Source organism: Anopheles merus, chromosome 3R, assembly GCF_017562075.2.
Source record: "Anopheles merus strain MAF chromosome 3R, AmerM5.1, whole genome shotgun sequence".
NCBI classification, from domain to species: domain Eukaryota; kingdom Metazoa; phylum Arthropoda; class Insecta; order Diptera; family Culicidae; genus Anopheles; species Anopheles merus.
In genome coordinates, this window is record NC_054084.1 from 9,682,313 (window position 1) to 9,695,311 (window position 12,999).

Here is a 12,999-nt window from a genome sequence, read left to right on the forward strand (position 1 = left end):
CTCTTGGCGCTTCCCTTAAGTTATGATCATCTTCTGCGCTACTAGGGACTAGCGCGAGAAAAGATGCTACTACTCTGTCCCCTACAGTGAGGTGTTGTTTTAACCTCCGATAGAAATCAATGTAACGTTAAATAGCAGCAGAGAACGAAGAACGAAGTGCGTGCGAACGAATCAGCTAGTGATGATAGAAAAGATACATGTAGTTCTATATATTTACGATTTGCAGGAGCCGGAGTTCCGTTTAGTAGTGTCTCCCGTAATGTTGTTAGTCTCGTCGGGAGAGGGGAGGGCGAATGATGATGACTTCACCTCATCTTTGCTGGGGTGTAATTGTCGAAAAATCCGTATAATAAAGAGTAATTCAACAAAAAAAAACATGTGTCTGCGCGTGTTTTACCATTTTTTCAGCATCTCGCGGACCTCGTCCAGGGTGAAACAGTCGGGCAAGAGCGATTGTGCCCATTCGATGGCGGGCAAATGCAAGCCGAGTGTGTACACTGCACAGCAATCCTGGCCACGGGTAGTAATGGGCTGACTTTCTTCAGAAACTTCAAAGTCGAATGAAGTGAAGGCTTAGCCATCTCGTTGTAACTATAGCTGACAGATTGGCTACGGGAAAGGCAGATCGAATTTACGACAAAGAATCAATTCGAATTTCTCTCAGCTTTCCCTGGTAGAGACTTTCTTGCCGGGCTTACTTACGTGCGTGATGACTTTGTCGATCTCATAGCCACAGGGAGCGATAAGCAAAAGCACGATACACAGTAGGGTCAGCGTGCGGAGAACGTTTCGGTTTATTTTGTGAACACTTTTGCGGAACAATTGCGAAAGAAAAGAACGCGATATGGCGGAGTTCGGCAACAACCAGCGAACGCACGATTGCCGTTGATCAACCGCACAGTTTGGCCGCCTACTTTGATCTGGACGAGAATACAGCAACTGTCAAACGGCCCAACATGACGTTTCATGCAAACCAAGGTTACTAGAGACACTACCAGACGGCTTGAGTGGTGAATGGAAGGATTGCACCAAAAAGTATTTTATTTTATTTTGTTTTAATTATAGGTATTAACTTATCTCCTTCTTAGCAGTATCAAATTCGATTGATGAGATGTGTCCTGCCTTGATTTTAGGCATTAAGCAATCAGGTGCTTCTCAAAGAACCGGATTCGATGCCGACCCGCATAAACCTACATAAAAATCCGAACTTTTCTGAAAAATTTGCACCTTGCCGGCCCACCGTCACGCACACACGCTGCTCAACTTTACACATCCGCCCCGGAAAGTCCAAGCTGCGCGAACAGATTGCGCGACAGAAACCGGTACAGATCACGCGCATCTTCCGCACCAAAGTACCCGGTCAGCCAGTTCACGATAGTCCCGCTGGCGACCTTCGCGCTGAGCGGCTGAAAGGTAAGCGAGTACATCAGCAGACACTTGGCCACCCGCAGCTCCGCGCCGAACTTGCGCAGAAACTCGCCAATCACACGAAACGCGAGAATGATCAGCTTGATGCCACCGACCACACCGGACGTCCTGCGGGAAGAAGTGCAAGCTGCCATTAACGGGACTGTACAGCCGCAAATTGGCCACACTGTTACTTACGCACGAGAGGAAAGCGATTCACTGAGCAGGGACACATTGGACAGGGCGGTCGACTCCTCGCCTGCTGCACTGCTGCTGGCCACCGTCGCCACACCGCCGTAATGCATCGAGTAGCGCTTCAGTTGATTCCATTGGGCCGTTGGCACCGGTGCTGGGGATGATTCTGCGCGCACGTGTTCGATAATCAGTCCACCGTACGTGTCGTTTAGCGACTGTCCAGCGCAGGAGGTGAACAGGAAACCGACAATCACCCACAGGACGGTCATTCTCCGCCGAGCTTTGGGAAACGTTTGCCACTGTGACGACGGACTTGCTTGCGCGCACTGTCTAAGGAACCACGGTGGTGCGCTGTCCCATTAGCGCGAGGCGACGGCGACGGGTGGAACGATAATAGCAATCAAATGAGCGAACAGGAAGAGGCAACGGACGGAAAGGACCCGTCTGTTGAACCTTTTTTCCCCTCTTTTTGGTGCCCGTTCTTCTACCGCTGGCTGTACGCACGCACACTACCAAAGAGGGAATTTTGAACTAAACGCAAAGGCAAAGGTATGCCCGGAACCTAACCGAGCAGGGAGAAGAGACATAAAATAGTTTTGTTCAACTTTTTTTTATTACCTTTTCAAGAGATTATACTGCAACACGTAACACGCTGCGCTTCCTTTCGCCGTGGGAAAGATTGATTTTCCTATTAGAATTTAAACCAGTTTTTACTTCTTCGCGAAAAAGCTCATAATGGAGCCTTGCTTCGTTTTCGGCGTTGGCGGCGTTGCCTTCTTCTCTGCCGAGGACGATTTGCCTTGGCTTGCGAGGGAAGCTTTCGGCTTGGTGGGTGCTGCTGCTCCAGCTGCCGGCGCTGCCATTTCTTTCTCCGTTCCATTGGCCGTAGACTCATCATCTTCCGAAACCATTTCGTAGTCTTTAACAGTGACTGGAAAGCACAAAGGAAAATGGTATTACAATTTAAGACGATTGTTGATGATAAGAACCCTCCAATACTCACTCAAATATCCCTCCTCGTCGGTGTACGTTTTGGTGACCAGCTTCTTAACCTTGCCCCTGTTACGGTTCACACTGTTCGAATCGTTCTCGACCGGCTTTTCCGGCGACAGTGACGGCTTGCGGCCCTGCTCCTTCTCCTTCTCCTCCACCTCCGTCTCCATCGGCGTTTCCTCGTCAAACTGCACCAAACGTTCGCTTCGCTGCTCGACCGCGGCCCCTGCTTCCCTCCCGTCCGCATCCTCATCGCTGGAAGAATCACAAATTTGCAGCAGCCGCGATTTCTTCGACGGATTCGACGGATTCTTCTTGCGCTGCAGTAGCGGCTTTCCGGTGTTGCGCTTTTTACTCTTATCTCCGCGCTGCTTTTTGCCCTCCTGCGGGGTGCTTGGGATGACGTCCTCCTCCTCTTCCTCCTCGTCATCGGTAATGGTTCGCTTGCGGGACTTTTCCACCGGCTTTTCGGCTTTCTGCTCCTTTTTCGCCGGTTCCGGCGCGGGTGACTGAGGCTCCTGCTTTACTGGGACAGAAGTGGGTGCTGGCTTTGATGCCGTACCAGCGGGTTTGGCGGAGAAAAACGATGAAATTGATCCCTTTCCAGTGACGGCCTTTTTCGCGTCCTGTTTCTTCGGGGACTGTGTTTTCGGTGAAGCTTTCGGTGGGGAGGCCGCCGTTTTGGGTTCCTGTTTTACCTGTGCCTTAGCGGGTGGTGATTGTTTTTCCTCCTTTACCGGGGGTTGTTGCTTGCTGGCCGCCGCAAACATGCTCGGTTTCGAGGGTTTTTGCTCCTGTTTGACGGGCGCGGGAGCCGGTTTTGGCGTTGTTTGTGGGGCGGTGGAAGAAGATGCTTGTTCTATTTGACGCTTTTGCGATTCCAACCGTAAACGGATCACACTGAACTCGTTGTCGTTGGATACGTTCAGCGGTCGAACGTCGGACGCAACCTCGACGGAGTAAAGCATTTTCGAGCACTTGGGGTAGGCTTTGCTGATTTTTTCTAGCTTCTCCTCATTCGCTAGCTGAAAGGAGGGAACGGAAACGCTTAAACATCAATACGAAACTCTTTCTATGCACTCTGCTGTCAACGTACAGTGATGAAAACGTTGCCATTTTTATCGACGCCCCTCACGACGTACTCTTTCGAGAGTTTGTTCGGCTCTTTCTGCCCTTCAACCCATTTCTGCAGCACTTCCAGCGATTGTTTACTATCCAAGCTCCACGTGTTACTGATCCGACGGGTCGAAATCTACGGGAAAAAGGTGGAATTTGTACGCAAAAGGACATTGTTGTACCGGAACCGTAGCCCCCTACAAAGGCCTTGAAGCTTACCTTCTCGTTGGCATCGAACACAATGTGCCCTATCTCCCTTTGGCACGTTTTCAGCAGCTCGTCATCCATAGCTAAGGACAACTTGCACAATCTAGAGACACAGAAAACGGCAATATATCGACAGAAAAATGCTTTTTCACCAACGTTTAGCTAGTAGAAAGGAGCGTAACAACAAACTGCACAACGCACAGGATATTCGCGCAATTTTTCTCTCGCCCTGACGTTTTGGCTGTCAAACGTTGTTTACATTGCCCGCCATACTTGATGGATCAAATGGCGTGAGCCACACGAGCGGGTACACTTTCAAATGTTCCGTTAAAAGGAATTTCGAGTTTAAAGTTGAATTACCAGCACATTCAGTGGATTTAATGGACGAATTAAAATGTTTTGTAGTATATTAAGTAATTTTTTTTTTTCAATGTAACGTTCTTTCTTCATTTCTCACCGATTGTTGAATTCAACCACGGACGCATTTTCTTACATGAGCTGCCAATTTTATTCGTTATTAAATCCACCTGTGTTTGCTGCAAGTATCGTCATTATAATTACCTAAACGCTTCAAACCCTTCTTCAAACGCCCCCCGCCAATCTTACCAGCCCGAACCGGTACGAACGGATCGGATCGACGTCCGATACACCCCCGATGTAGCATGTAGCTAGCAGCAGCTGCAGGCTTTAATATTTGCTTTAATAGTAGTTTTTTTTTTCCAATTGTAGTAAATTATCTAAACGTTTCTTGTCTCGTCCACTCTCGCCCGAGAGGCCTAGCGGTGGTGCAGTTGGTGAGCTGTTGGTGTTGGTGATGCGGCGTTCTAACGTTATCGCATAGTTGTTTTTTTTTCGATTACATTCTATTATTCTTGCCATCTTCGATGCTAGTTGGGGCGCGCCCTTACTACCTCAACGCTCAACACTTGCTGGGCGCACACGGTCGCAGTCTTTTTTGCACATTTGCCCACTGGCCTATCGGCTATCTGTGGAAGTGTGTGTGTGTGTATGGGGTGGATAGGAAGCTTCTTGTCTGCTTTAATCCTTTCCTCGAGGATGGTTGGGAACAAAACTTGGGTAATTTGAAGGCTGACTCTCACAACTACAAGCTATAGAAGAAGGGAGAAGGAAGTTCAAATGCCGCAGCACTGCCAACGGCCCCGAAACGTAATACTCTAACGTTCTCTGCACTTTTTTTTTGGTATGAAATGATCCTGGTTAGGTAACGCGCGCCCTCTCTATACAGTACTACTACCTTAAGTAAATAATCGTCCACTAAATAAAAGGATGTTTTACTGGCTTCCCACTTATAAGAAGCTTTTGCCCCGTTTGTTCGTGAGCAAATTCGTCGCCTTATTAAAGTAAATGCCCAAGCAAAGCTCCAGAGCAGCTGACGGCCAGGCAGGTGTGTGAGCAAGAAATCTATAATGGCCAAGCAAGAAAGCGCGAACGTACAATACACAGCTATACACAATAAACTACGCACAACCGATAACATTTGGCAAGGTAGGAGAATGTGGCTTTGCCAGCGCAATGGGGGGGAGGGGGGGATGTGGTGCACATGCAATAAAACGGAAGTGTGTGTGTGTGTGTATGCCTGGGTGTATAAATAAAATCGCAAAGCAATTGAATGCACTGGGGCAGGGCTCGCAAGCCCATCGAAAGCGCCAAACTAAACCTAAAAGCTCAATCAACCCTCGTTTTTTCGCTGTTTCCCTATCATAGTAACCCTTGAACCTTTTTCTTTACCTTGGCCTTCCCCGAACACCAAAGGCTGGAATGCTTCACGCCTCACTTTAACCAAATATCGTCCATCGTATCGTCGTGCAGCTCGGCCACCGGCATCGCCCGCAGCGTCCGCAGTGTTTCCATGTAAAACGTCAGCTCCGAAACGACGACACCGTGCTGGGGCCCCCCATTGTTGGTGATGTTGTTGCGGAGCAGCTGCTCCCGCAGCTTGTCCTTAAAGTTGCGCTGCACCGTCCGGTAGATGGTGTGCACCTGCTTCTCCGGCAGGATCGGTGCGATCGCTTCGTGCAGCTTCACGAACTGCCGGCTAATGTTGCGGAACGGTTGCGACGGTACCGGCGGCCTGGCGTCCCAATTGTTCAGCTGGCCCGTCACCACGTCACACACGATCGACAGCACCTTGTTCTCGATCTCCTTGATGTGGCTGACGAAGTCTTTCTCCACCGAATCGTACCCGGCAATGGACGAGTAGGTGGTGGTGGAGGAGGAGGAGGAGGCACTCGTGGGTGGTGGTGGTGGTGGTGGTTGCTGTGTGGGCTGATGCGTTCCTCCATTCGTTAGTGGGCCAGCCGCCGATCCGGAGGTAGTGTGGTTTACACCCGCGGGTGCTGCGCTCGCGCCCTCGAGCGCCCGGAAGTGACGTTTCACGTGCGGCAACAGCCACAGGACTAGTTCGAGCGCCCGGGACACCAGCGCCAGGTTGCTGCTGGTGATCGTTTTAAGCCCCGCGACGTGTAGTGCCCCCGCGCCCAGCACCAGCTGGCAGCAGCGCGAGTTAAACATGCGCAACAGGTCGACCACGTTCCGGCCCAGCTGTGGCGCAATCACCGGCAGCTGCGAAGCGCACCGGCAGTACTCGCTAACGATCTGCACGAGCAGCAGGGCCGCACCGACCAGGGCAAACGGTTCGCCCTCCACCTTCAGCACGGACTGGGGCGGTGGCGGTGCGACACCGCCCCCGTTCGTCTGCTGATGCCCGTTCAGCGCCGGTTTGCTCCACTGAAACTCGCCGCGCGCGATACAATCGATCATCGTTTGAAACTCGGCCGGCACCTCCGCCTGCTTCCAGCGCTCACTGTCCAGCAACAGCGCCAGCTTCGATTTGCGCTCCGTGTGGAACTTTTGCGCAAACCGATTGCCCTGCGCACAGAGGGCCAGCTTCAGCGGGGCGCTCTGCACGCCGCACGCCGCCTGGCAACCGTCCGCAAACCGCTCCACAATCTGCGCCAGCTGTGCAATCTGTTCCGCACTGACGGAGCTCCGCTCCAAGCTCTGGTTCGAGACGAGATTGGCGCACCGTTCGTGGCAGTAGTTGCACACGCTCTGCAGCAGATTGGCTAGCTTGCCCTGCACCACCGCATAGTCCGCCGCGGACAGGAACGCTTCCGTGTCGATAAAGCTCACATCGTCCGTCAGCCGGCCGGCGCTGGCGTCGGCCGTCTGCTGCATCACGTCGTGCACCGCCCGTATGCGCCGCAGCAGCTTCAGCAGCGTCCCGGTCGCACCCTCCAGCAGCACAATCCACTCCGAGAGCGATAAGCTTTGCGCCTCCTCGCCGGCCCCCGTCAGGCACACCTCCGCATCGCCCGACGCAATCACCTCGATCACGAGCTGCTTCACAATCGCGCGCACCGTCGTGATCGCCTCGTCCCGGTACGTGTCGATAAAGTCCAGGCTGCGCTTCCGCAGCAGCCCCGAAATGATGCAGATCAGCTTGTCCTCCTCGAGCACGCGCTCCTCCCGAGTGGCCGCCTCGCGAAAGGGCCGGTTCAAATCCGCCGTCGAGTAGCGCTCAAAGTCCGTCTTGAGCATCTTGTCGATCAGCAGCTCCATCTCGCACAGCTGGGAAGGCAGATGGCGAAAGCAGTGCACCCCGGTCAGCTCCTGGCCGAGTATTTCCTGCGTCGTGCTGATCAGATCCAGCGCCGCCACGTAGTCCTGCGTGCTGAGCAGCAGCTGTATCATCGGCTGCGTCTGGTGCACCGTCGACATGAGCTTTAGCTTCTCCAGCACGAGATTGTTGTTCGAGCGGATGCGCTCCGCTCGCACGACCTGCAGCGACTCGCGCACGATCATGTCGTCGATCTGCGCAATCTTGGCGCGCAATCGCTGCACATTCGCGAGCGCCTGCGTCATCTGCTCCATGATGGCGTCCTGCGACGTCATCGCGTGAAAGAAGGCGGACGATTTGTCCGCCACCTGCTTGGCGATCAGCACCTCCACGATGTCCAGGTAGTGGCTGAGCCGCTCCTGCAGCTGGCGGCTCGATTGGCGCGTCTGCTCGCCGCCCTCGGTGCCGATGCCGGCAAACGCGGCCGCAAACGTGGCCGGCCGGTGCAGCTCGAGGTGCTGCTTGAGGAACACCTCCGGGATGTCGCTCAGGCTGGCGGTGGCCCCGTTCGGCAGCCGGTCGCTCACGAGCGCCTGCTGGCTAGTGGCGTTCGCCGTCGGCACGTTCGCGATGCGCGTGTGCACCCGGTACCGCTTGCCGATGCGCTTCAGGTACGCATCGAACTGGTCCCACCGGATGTCGGCGAGGCGGGGCGACGGCCCGATGGACGCACCCTCCACGAAGCCGTCGCCCCATTTCTTGGTGAAGAAGTTCGTCTGCTTGCCCCGGCTCGGGTCGTTCAGTACGGCGGGCAGGTTTTGGGCGGCGGAAAACACCGACCACTTCACGTGCGGCTCCTTCTGCTGCGCCTGCACGTGGCACCGGGTGACGTGCGTGTCGTAGTCGCGATCGCTCACACCGTCCAACGGTAGCGACGCGCACACACCGTTGTAACCATAGCGACACACGTACGAGCCACCTTCCACCGTGCAGTGCTGCTGGCGAAGGTGCCTGAAACGACATGGCAAGACAGACAGAGAGAAGAGGGAGAAAGTAGAGCAAATATGTAAGCAAGGCGCGTGTGTTAGCACCGGGCGATAAACGGGCGCGAGGAGGAGAGCGATTGCGCCATGCCCGTACCGAAAAACGTAACGCGAAACGGTAAAAAACAATTATACAGATCAATTTCCTCGCAGCCTGGGGTGGGCGATAGTACGCAAGCGGCCTCCCGATGGGGTGGGTTCGGCACAATTGGTGCTAATTAACCCCAGGCCCCAGGGCGGCGTGGCAAGGTCTCTCCGTGCTATCATCACTGGCGCAACCCATCCTCCCTCCTCCGGATGTGTCAATCAAACTCGCCTCCCCATTACCTCACAAACTCGCTGGTATTTTTGAACAAAAACTGCTGTTGCTGCTGGGACTGCTGCTGGTCCTGGCTGCTGGTCTGCTCAGCTGACCGGGCCGAGACGGGGGAAAGGCAGTACTGGCAGCTTTGCCAAGGCGGTGGTTCCTTCAGATCGAAACTTCCCGAGGTAGACTTTGCCATTGGCACATATTGTTGGGTACGGGATGACCCTGCCCGTCCCGTTCAAAACACAAAACACACACACACGCACGTCCACGAAGAGACAATGATGACGGAGCACTGGAACTCCGTGCAGCAGCCGGGTGGAATGAATTTTTCGGAACACTTTCACAATACAGCACACGCACACACACACACAGCACGGGTTTCTTATCAGCCAGAAAGTAAACCAGGCAATCCGCGTCCGGCCGTCGGGCGCTACGTGGGACACACGGGCAAATAAATGATACGAACGGCGAGCAGGAGCATTTGGGGAAAAGTACACACACAACGTATCAAAATTCTTCAGCTGACACAACACCGATTTTTTTCGTTTTTTTTTTTGTTTTTTGACAGCTCAGTGACGTGCGCGATTGTGACGAAGTGACGGGTTGATAGAGGTGAAGGTGTGACACGGTACAGGTGGTACACGGGGTGTGCCTTTTTGGGGGAGTGAATATTATTTTATTTAAATTACAATAACCATTCGGGATGGAATCTTAGAAGAACGACTAATTAAAAGCATTATCATGTAGCAGATGGATTTGGAATTCAGCAAATAGTAGCTAAAGACAGAAAAAAGCAGAAGGGAAAGTTTTTGTAGCATCTTTGAGGCTGACGGCAGCTATTAAGCAGCAGAAGATTCTTTGCACCAAAACGACGTCCATTGGAGCTGATTGATTGGGAGCAAAGAGCTCGTACTCTTTTCTCAAGTAATTCGTTTTGTTGCTTTCTAGCTAGTTGGGTAAGACTCCATTATTCAGTACCAGTATTGGTATTGTTTTAGAATCTATTCCGAACATGTCGTAGGTTCAAGACATGATCTTAGACCATTATGGATAAAGGATCAGTTTCATTATCCGAATATCCTAAGGATAAGTTCCTGAACTGGTATAGGTTTGTGATTAGACTCAGAATCTGTATATGTTAAGAATCAGTTCCAGGCCATCATATGAGTTAAGCATTAATATCAGAACCGCTATGAGTTCAGGATTAGCTCCAGGACTGGCATTGATGCAGAACCAATTTCATGAGTAATATGACTGTTGGATCATTTTCTGCACCGGTATGAGTTCAGAACAAATTCCTTGACCGGTATTAGATTGAGATCAGCTCCAAGCACTGTTATAGACGTAGATAGTTTTGGTTTAGTATCAAGACCGTTATGGGAATAGTTATGAAAGGTCCTGCAAGAGTTCCAGGATCGTCAAAGAATTGGGATCAATTCTAGGACCCGCACAGGTTCAGTATCAGTTTCAAGACAGATATGGAGTTGGTCAGGTATCTGTTCCAAGACCGATATGAGATATGAAATTCCAGGATCAATATGAGGCGTAATCAGCATTACGCGCATCAGCATGATGCGTTCGCAGCATCAAGACTGATATGGATGTATGATCAGTTCCAAGATCTGTATAGATTCAGGATCAATTCCAGAACTTGTATGAGATAAGGATATATTTTAGGACAGGAAAAGGTTTGAGATCAGTTACAGATCACTTTCAAGTCATTCTGGAGACTCCAGCTCACAACCATACCTTCTTGCATCGTTTCGGATTCACCAAACATTAACCCCATTTTTGCTTCCAATATTCATTTGAATTGCACGATTTTTCTTTATTTTGCATTTTCAATTTTCACCTTTCGCTCTCCCCGTTCGTTTTATTCACTGTGAACACCGATAAACATTTACTTTTTTACTCAATCTCTCTTGAGCGAGGAAGATAACCATTTGTTAGTGTTTGCCATTACGAGTGTTGTGTATGGGGGGTTGTGTGTCTCTCTATAATGATTCCTAAGTTTGGGGCATTTCACTTTCAGTAAGTGTAATAATGGCGGTAGTGTAATGGATCCACCCTTGTCTCAGGTTCTCTGCAATTTTTGGGGTTTTGTTGTAATATTTAATAGAGCTTTTTCACTCCCATCACGACGAGTATACATCTACAATGTAGGAGGGAAAAAAACATACACAGGACAGGAATTGATCTATTCGTTTTCCGGTTGTTGCTTATCCACTTATAGTCGTAATATAATAACACAACAAGTATTCTTTCCCCTCCCCAGTTGGGGGTGAGAAATGCAAGAGTCAGGATGATAGAGACACCTGACCCAACACTACCCGAAACACGTGGTCCGAGTAGTGCAGGTCCGAGTTCGCTGTTGCACACAATAATCACATCGTGGCTTCCCCCGCTCCGTACAGCAGACCATTTGCCCTGGGGTGGGGTTACTTCATTTAACATAGATACATTAGCCCTATATACGTGCAGTGTACTATTGCCTGGCTGTGCAGCTGCTCTACGGCCTCATTTCCCTATCGCACCTTCACCTTAATCAAAGTGTTAATACAAGTGTACATTTGTTTTTAATGCTAAAAATCTGACGCTTTCATTAACATTGTACCATCGAGTTTTATTTGGGCAGGTTGTTTTCTTTTCTTCTTCAAAGGGAACTTGCTGTCTGTCTCCTCTCTGTGTGTGTGTTTGTCGGTGAGTAGTTTTTCACATTATCTACAACGTACGGGGGGGAGCATTTTGGAATTCTATCAATTCTATATTCATCATACATTTTTGTACAGCGTTCGTAGTATCAGTAACCCACAAGAGCGAGACTAAAACTATAAATGTTCAAAAATGTATCACCAAAAAGTGTAACGAAAAAACGTAAGGCAAAAATCAGTTCTCGTATAAATTGAAGCAGCGTTCCTCTCTTCTTAATGCTAGAAATTGCAACATAATGGTTCTCACAAAAACGCGGTGTGTGTTTTGAGAATTTTAAATTCCATTTCACATTCACACTCCACACTCGCGATGGGGACTACTAAAATGGAGCCTTTGTTTTGTATAAGCGAAAATAATTAAAGTAAGTTATAACCAGCACAGAGTTCTTCTCTTCCCTCAGCTCTCTCTCTCTCTCTACAGCTCTACACACACGTATCCTTCGCTTTCTAAGGGGTGAGCGACAACTAAACTACAAATCCGCACAGTCAACGCACACATTTTGTTCTTTTAGTTTTTGTTCGATCGTTTGTTCGTTCATCGCATCGCTATCTAAGTATAAGCCGGATTTGGCGGCGCATCCTCTCCCGTAAGGCGCATATATAATATATATGTGTAAAACACAACCAGTTGCAGCAGTGTGGCGCACACAAAACAAAAAAAACGCAAAACGGAAGCAAGTGTAAGTAAACGGTGGCCCTTTTCTTTTCGCAATCTTCGTAGTACTCTCCCTGCTCGTTACCATTAAACACTAGGAATCCTACTAATTCGTCAACGAAAACACAACAGTGTCACAACATCCCCACAAGCCACAAGGCGCTGTAAGCTGTAAGCGCAAAAACAAGGCAACAAGGATACGTGGGGAAGAAAACGTAAAATCTAATCTTTTTGTTTTTCTTCTCTAAACTAACTAACTCTCTTATACACATTGAGTTTGTGTAGAAAAATAATTATATGAATTCATCTCTGTTTCACTAAAGCTACATCTCTCTTTCAGCCACCGATCCTCCGCCGATGATGATGATCATGAGGGGTCGGAGGGATAATATAAACTATATACTACAGGGGGCAATCACAATCCTCTTCCGCACCAGGTTTTTGCATCCTTAACGAGCTAAAAATGACTAAACGCGACGGTTATGGTGGTGCTGTTGGGGCACGCACACATTCACACATCGTCCACATACACACACACACACGACGCACGCCACAATTCTAACGGGTTAGGTTTGGGGCGGGGGGTGGTGCGGGTGTGGTATTGACGCGATGATACAAGGTTTTCCAGGAGTTCTCATAGCTGTGGGACATTTTATTGACTCTTTCTTAAGTGAAGTGAACCTAATGTAATGGGAATTGCACTCTATAGCACACCCTGTTGGACGAATCCAATTGGATTTTTCTAGAAGCCTGTCCAAACAAGGTACCATGAAGTCCAATTT

General features: G+C 50.1%; 3 protein-coding genes and 1 long non-coding RNA gene across 4 annotated transcripts; all 4 read right to left on the minus strand.

The window, feature by feature from the left end:
• Positions 1-194: 194 nt before the first annotated feature.
• Positions 195-915, minus strand: LOC121595213. The gene is made up of 2 exons (XR_006005138.1): positions 703-915; positions 195-609 (listed from the first exon to the last, which is right to left on the minus strand). It is a non-coding gene; the product is annotated as an uncharacterized LOC121595213 (long non-coding RNA).
• Positions 916-1,007: 92 nt separating this feature from the next.
• LOC121595212 lies at positions 1,008-2,253 on the minus strand. The gene is made up of 3 exons (XM_041918985.1): positions 2,221-2,253; positions 1,606-2,133; positions 1,008-1,536 (listed from the first exon to the last, which is right to left on the minus strand). Exons 2-3 carry the CDS (start codon positions 1,869-1,871, stop codon positions 1,266-1,268), a joined length of 537 nt encoding a protein of 178 aa, XP_041774919.1. The 5' UTR covers positions 1,872-2,133; positions 2,221-2,253; the 3' UTR covers positions 1,008-1,265.
• LOC121595208 (DNA polymerase delta subunit 3) lies at positions 2,194-4,140 on the minus strand. The gene is made up of 4 exons (XM_041918982.1): positions 3,931-4,140; positions 3,692-3,847; positions 2,606-3,620; positions 2,194-2,533 (listed from the first exon to the last, which is right to left on the minus strand). The coding sequence occupies exons 1-4, from the start codon at positions 3,997-3,999 to the stop codon at positions 2,313-2,315; spliced, it is 1,461 nt and encodes a 486-aa protein (XP_041774916.1). The 5' UTR covers positions 4,000-4,140; the 3' UTR covers positions 2,194-2,312.
• A 271-nt stretch (positions 4,141-4,411) lies between these two features.
• Positions 4,412-9,399, minus strand: LOC121595207 (vacuolar protein sorting-associated protein 54). The gene is made up of 2 exons (XM_041918981.1): positions 8,869-9,399; positions 4,412-8,509 (listed from the first exon to the last, which is right to left on the minus strand). The coding sequence occupies exons 1-2, from the start codon at positions 9,042-9,044 to the stop codon at positions 5,710-5,712; spliced, it is 2,976 nt and encodes a 991-aa protein (XP_041774915.1). The 5' UTR covers positions 9,045-9,399; the 3' UTR covers positions 4,412-5,709.
• Between the last annotated feature and the right edge of the window lie 3,600 nt (positions 9,400-12,999).

Excerpts from the sequence above, each read along its gene's own strand:
- LOC121595208 (XM_041918982.1), bottom strand. The coding sequence starts at position 3,999 with ATGGATGACGAGCTGCTGAAAACGTGCCAAAGGGAGATAGGGCACATT. Across the intron at positions 3,621-3,691 it reads ATGGCAACGTTTTCATCACT|CTAGCGAATGAGGAGAAGCT; the intron begins GTACGTTGACAG and ends CCCTCCTTTCAG. Across the intron at positions 2,534-2,605 it reads CGACGAGGAGGGATATTTGA|TCACTGTTAAAGACTACGAA; the intron begins GTGAGTATTGGA and ends TGTGCTTTCCAG.
- LOC121595212 (XM_041918985.1), bottom strand. The coding sequence starts at position 1,871 with ATGACCGTCCTGTGGGTGATTGTCGGTTTCCTGTTCACCTCCTGCGCT. Across the intron at positions 1,537-1,605 it reads GAATCGCTTTCCTCTCGTGC|GACGTCCGGTGTGGTCGGTG; the intron begins GTAAGTAACAGT and ends TTCTTCCCGCAG.
- LOC121595207 (XM_041918981.1), bottom strand. The coding sequence starts at position 9,044 with ATGGCAAAGTCTACCTCGGGAAGTTTCGATCTGAAGGAACCACCGCCT. Across the intron at positions 8,510-8,868 it reads AATACCAGCGAGTTTGTGAG|GCACCTTCGCCAGCAGCACT; the intron begins GTAATGGGGAGG and ends ATGTCGTTTCAG.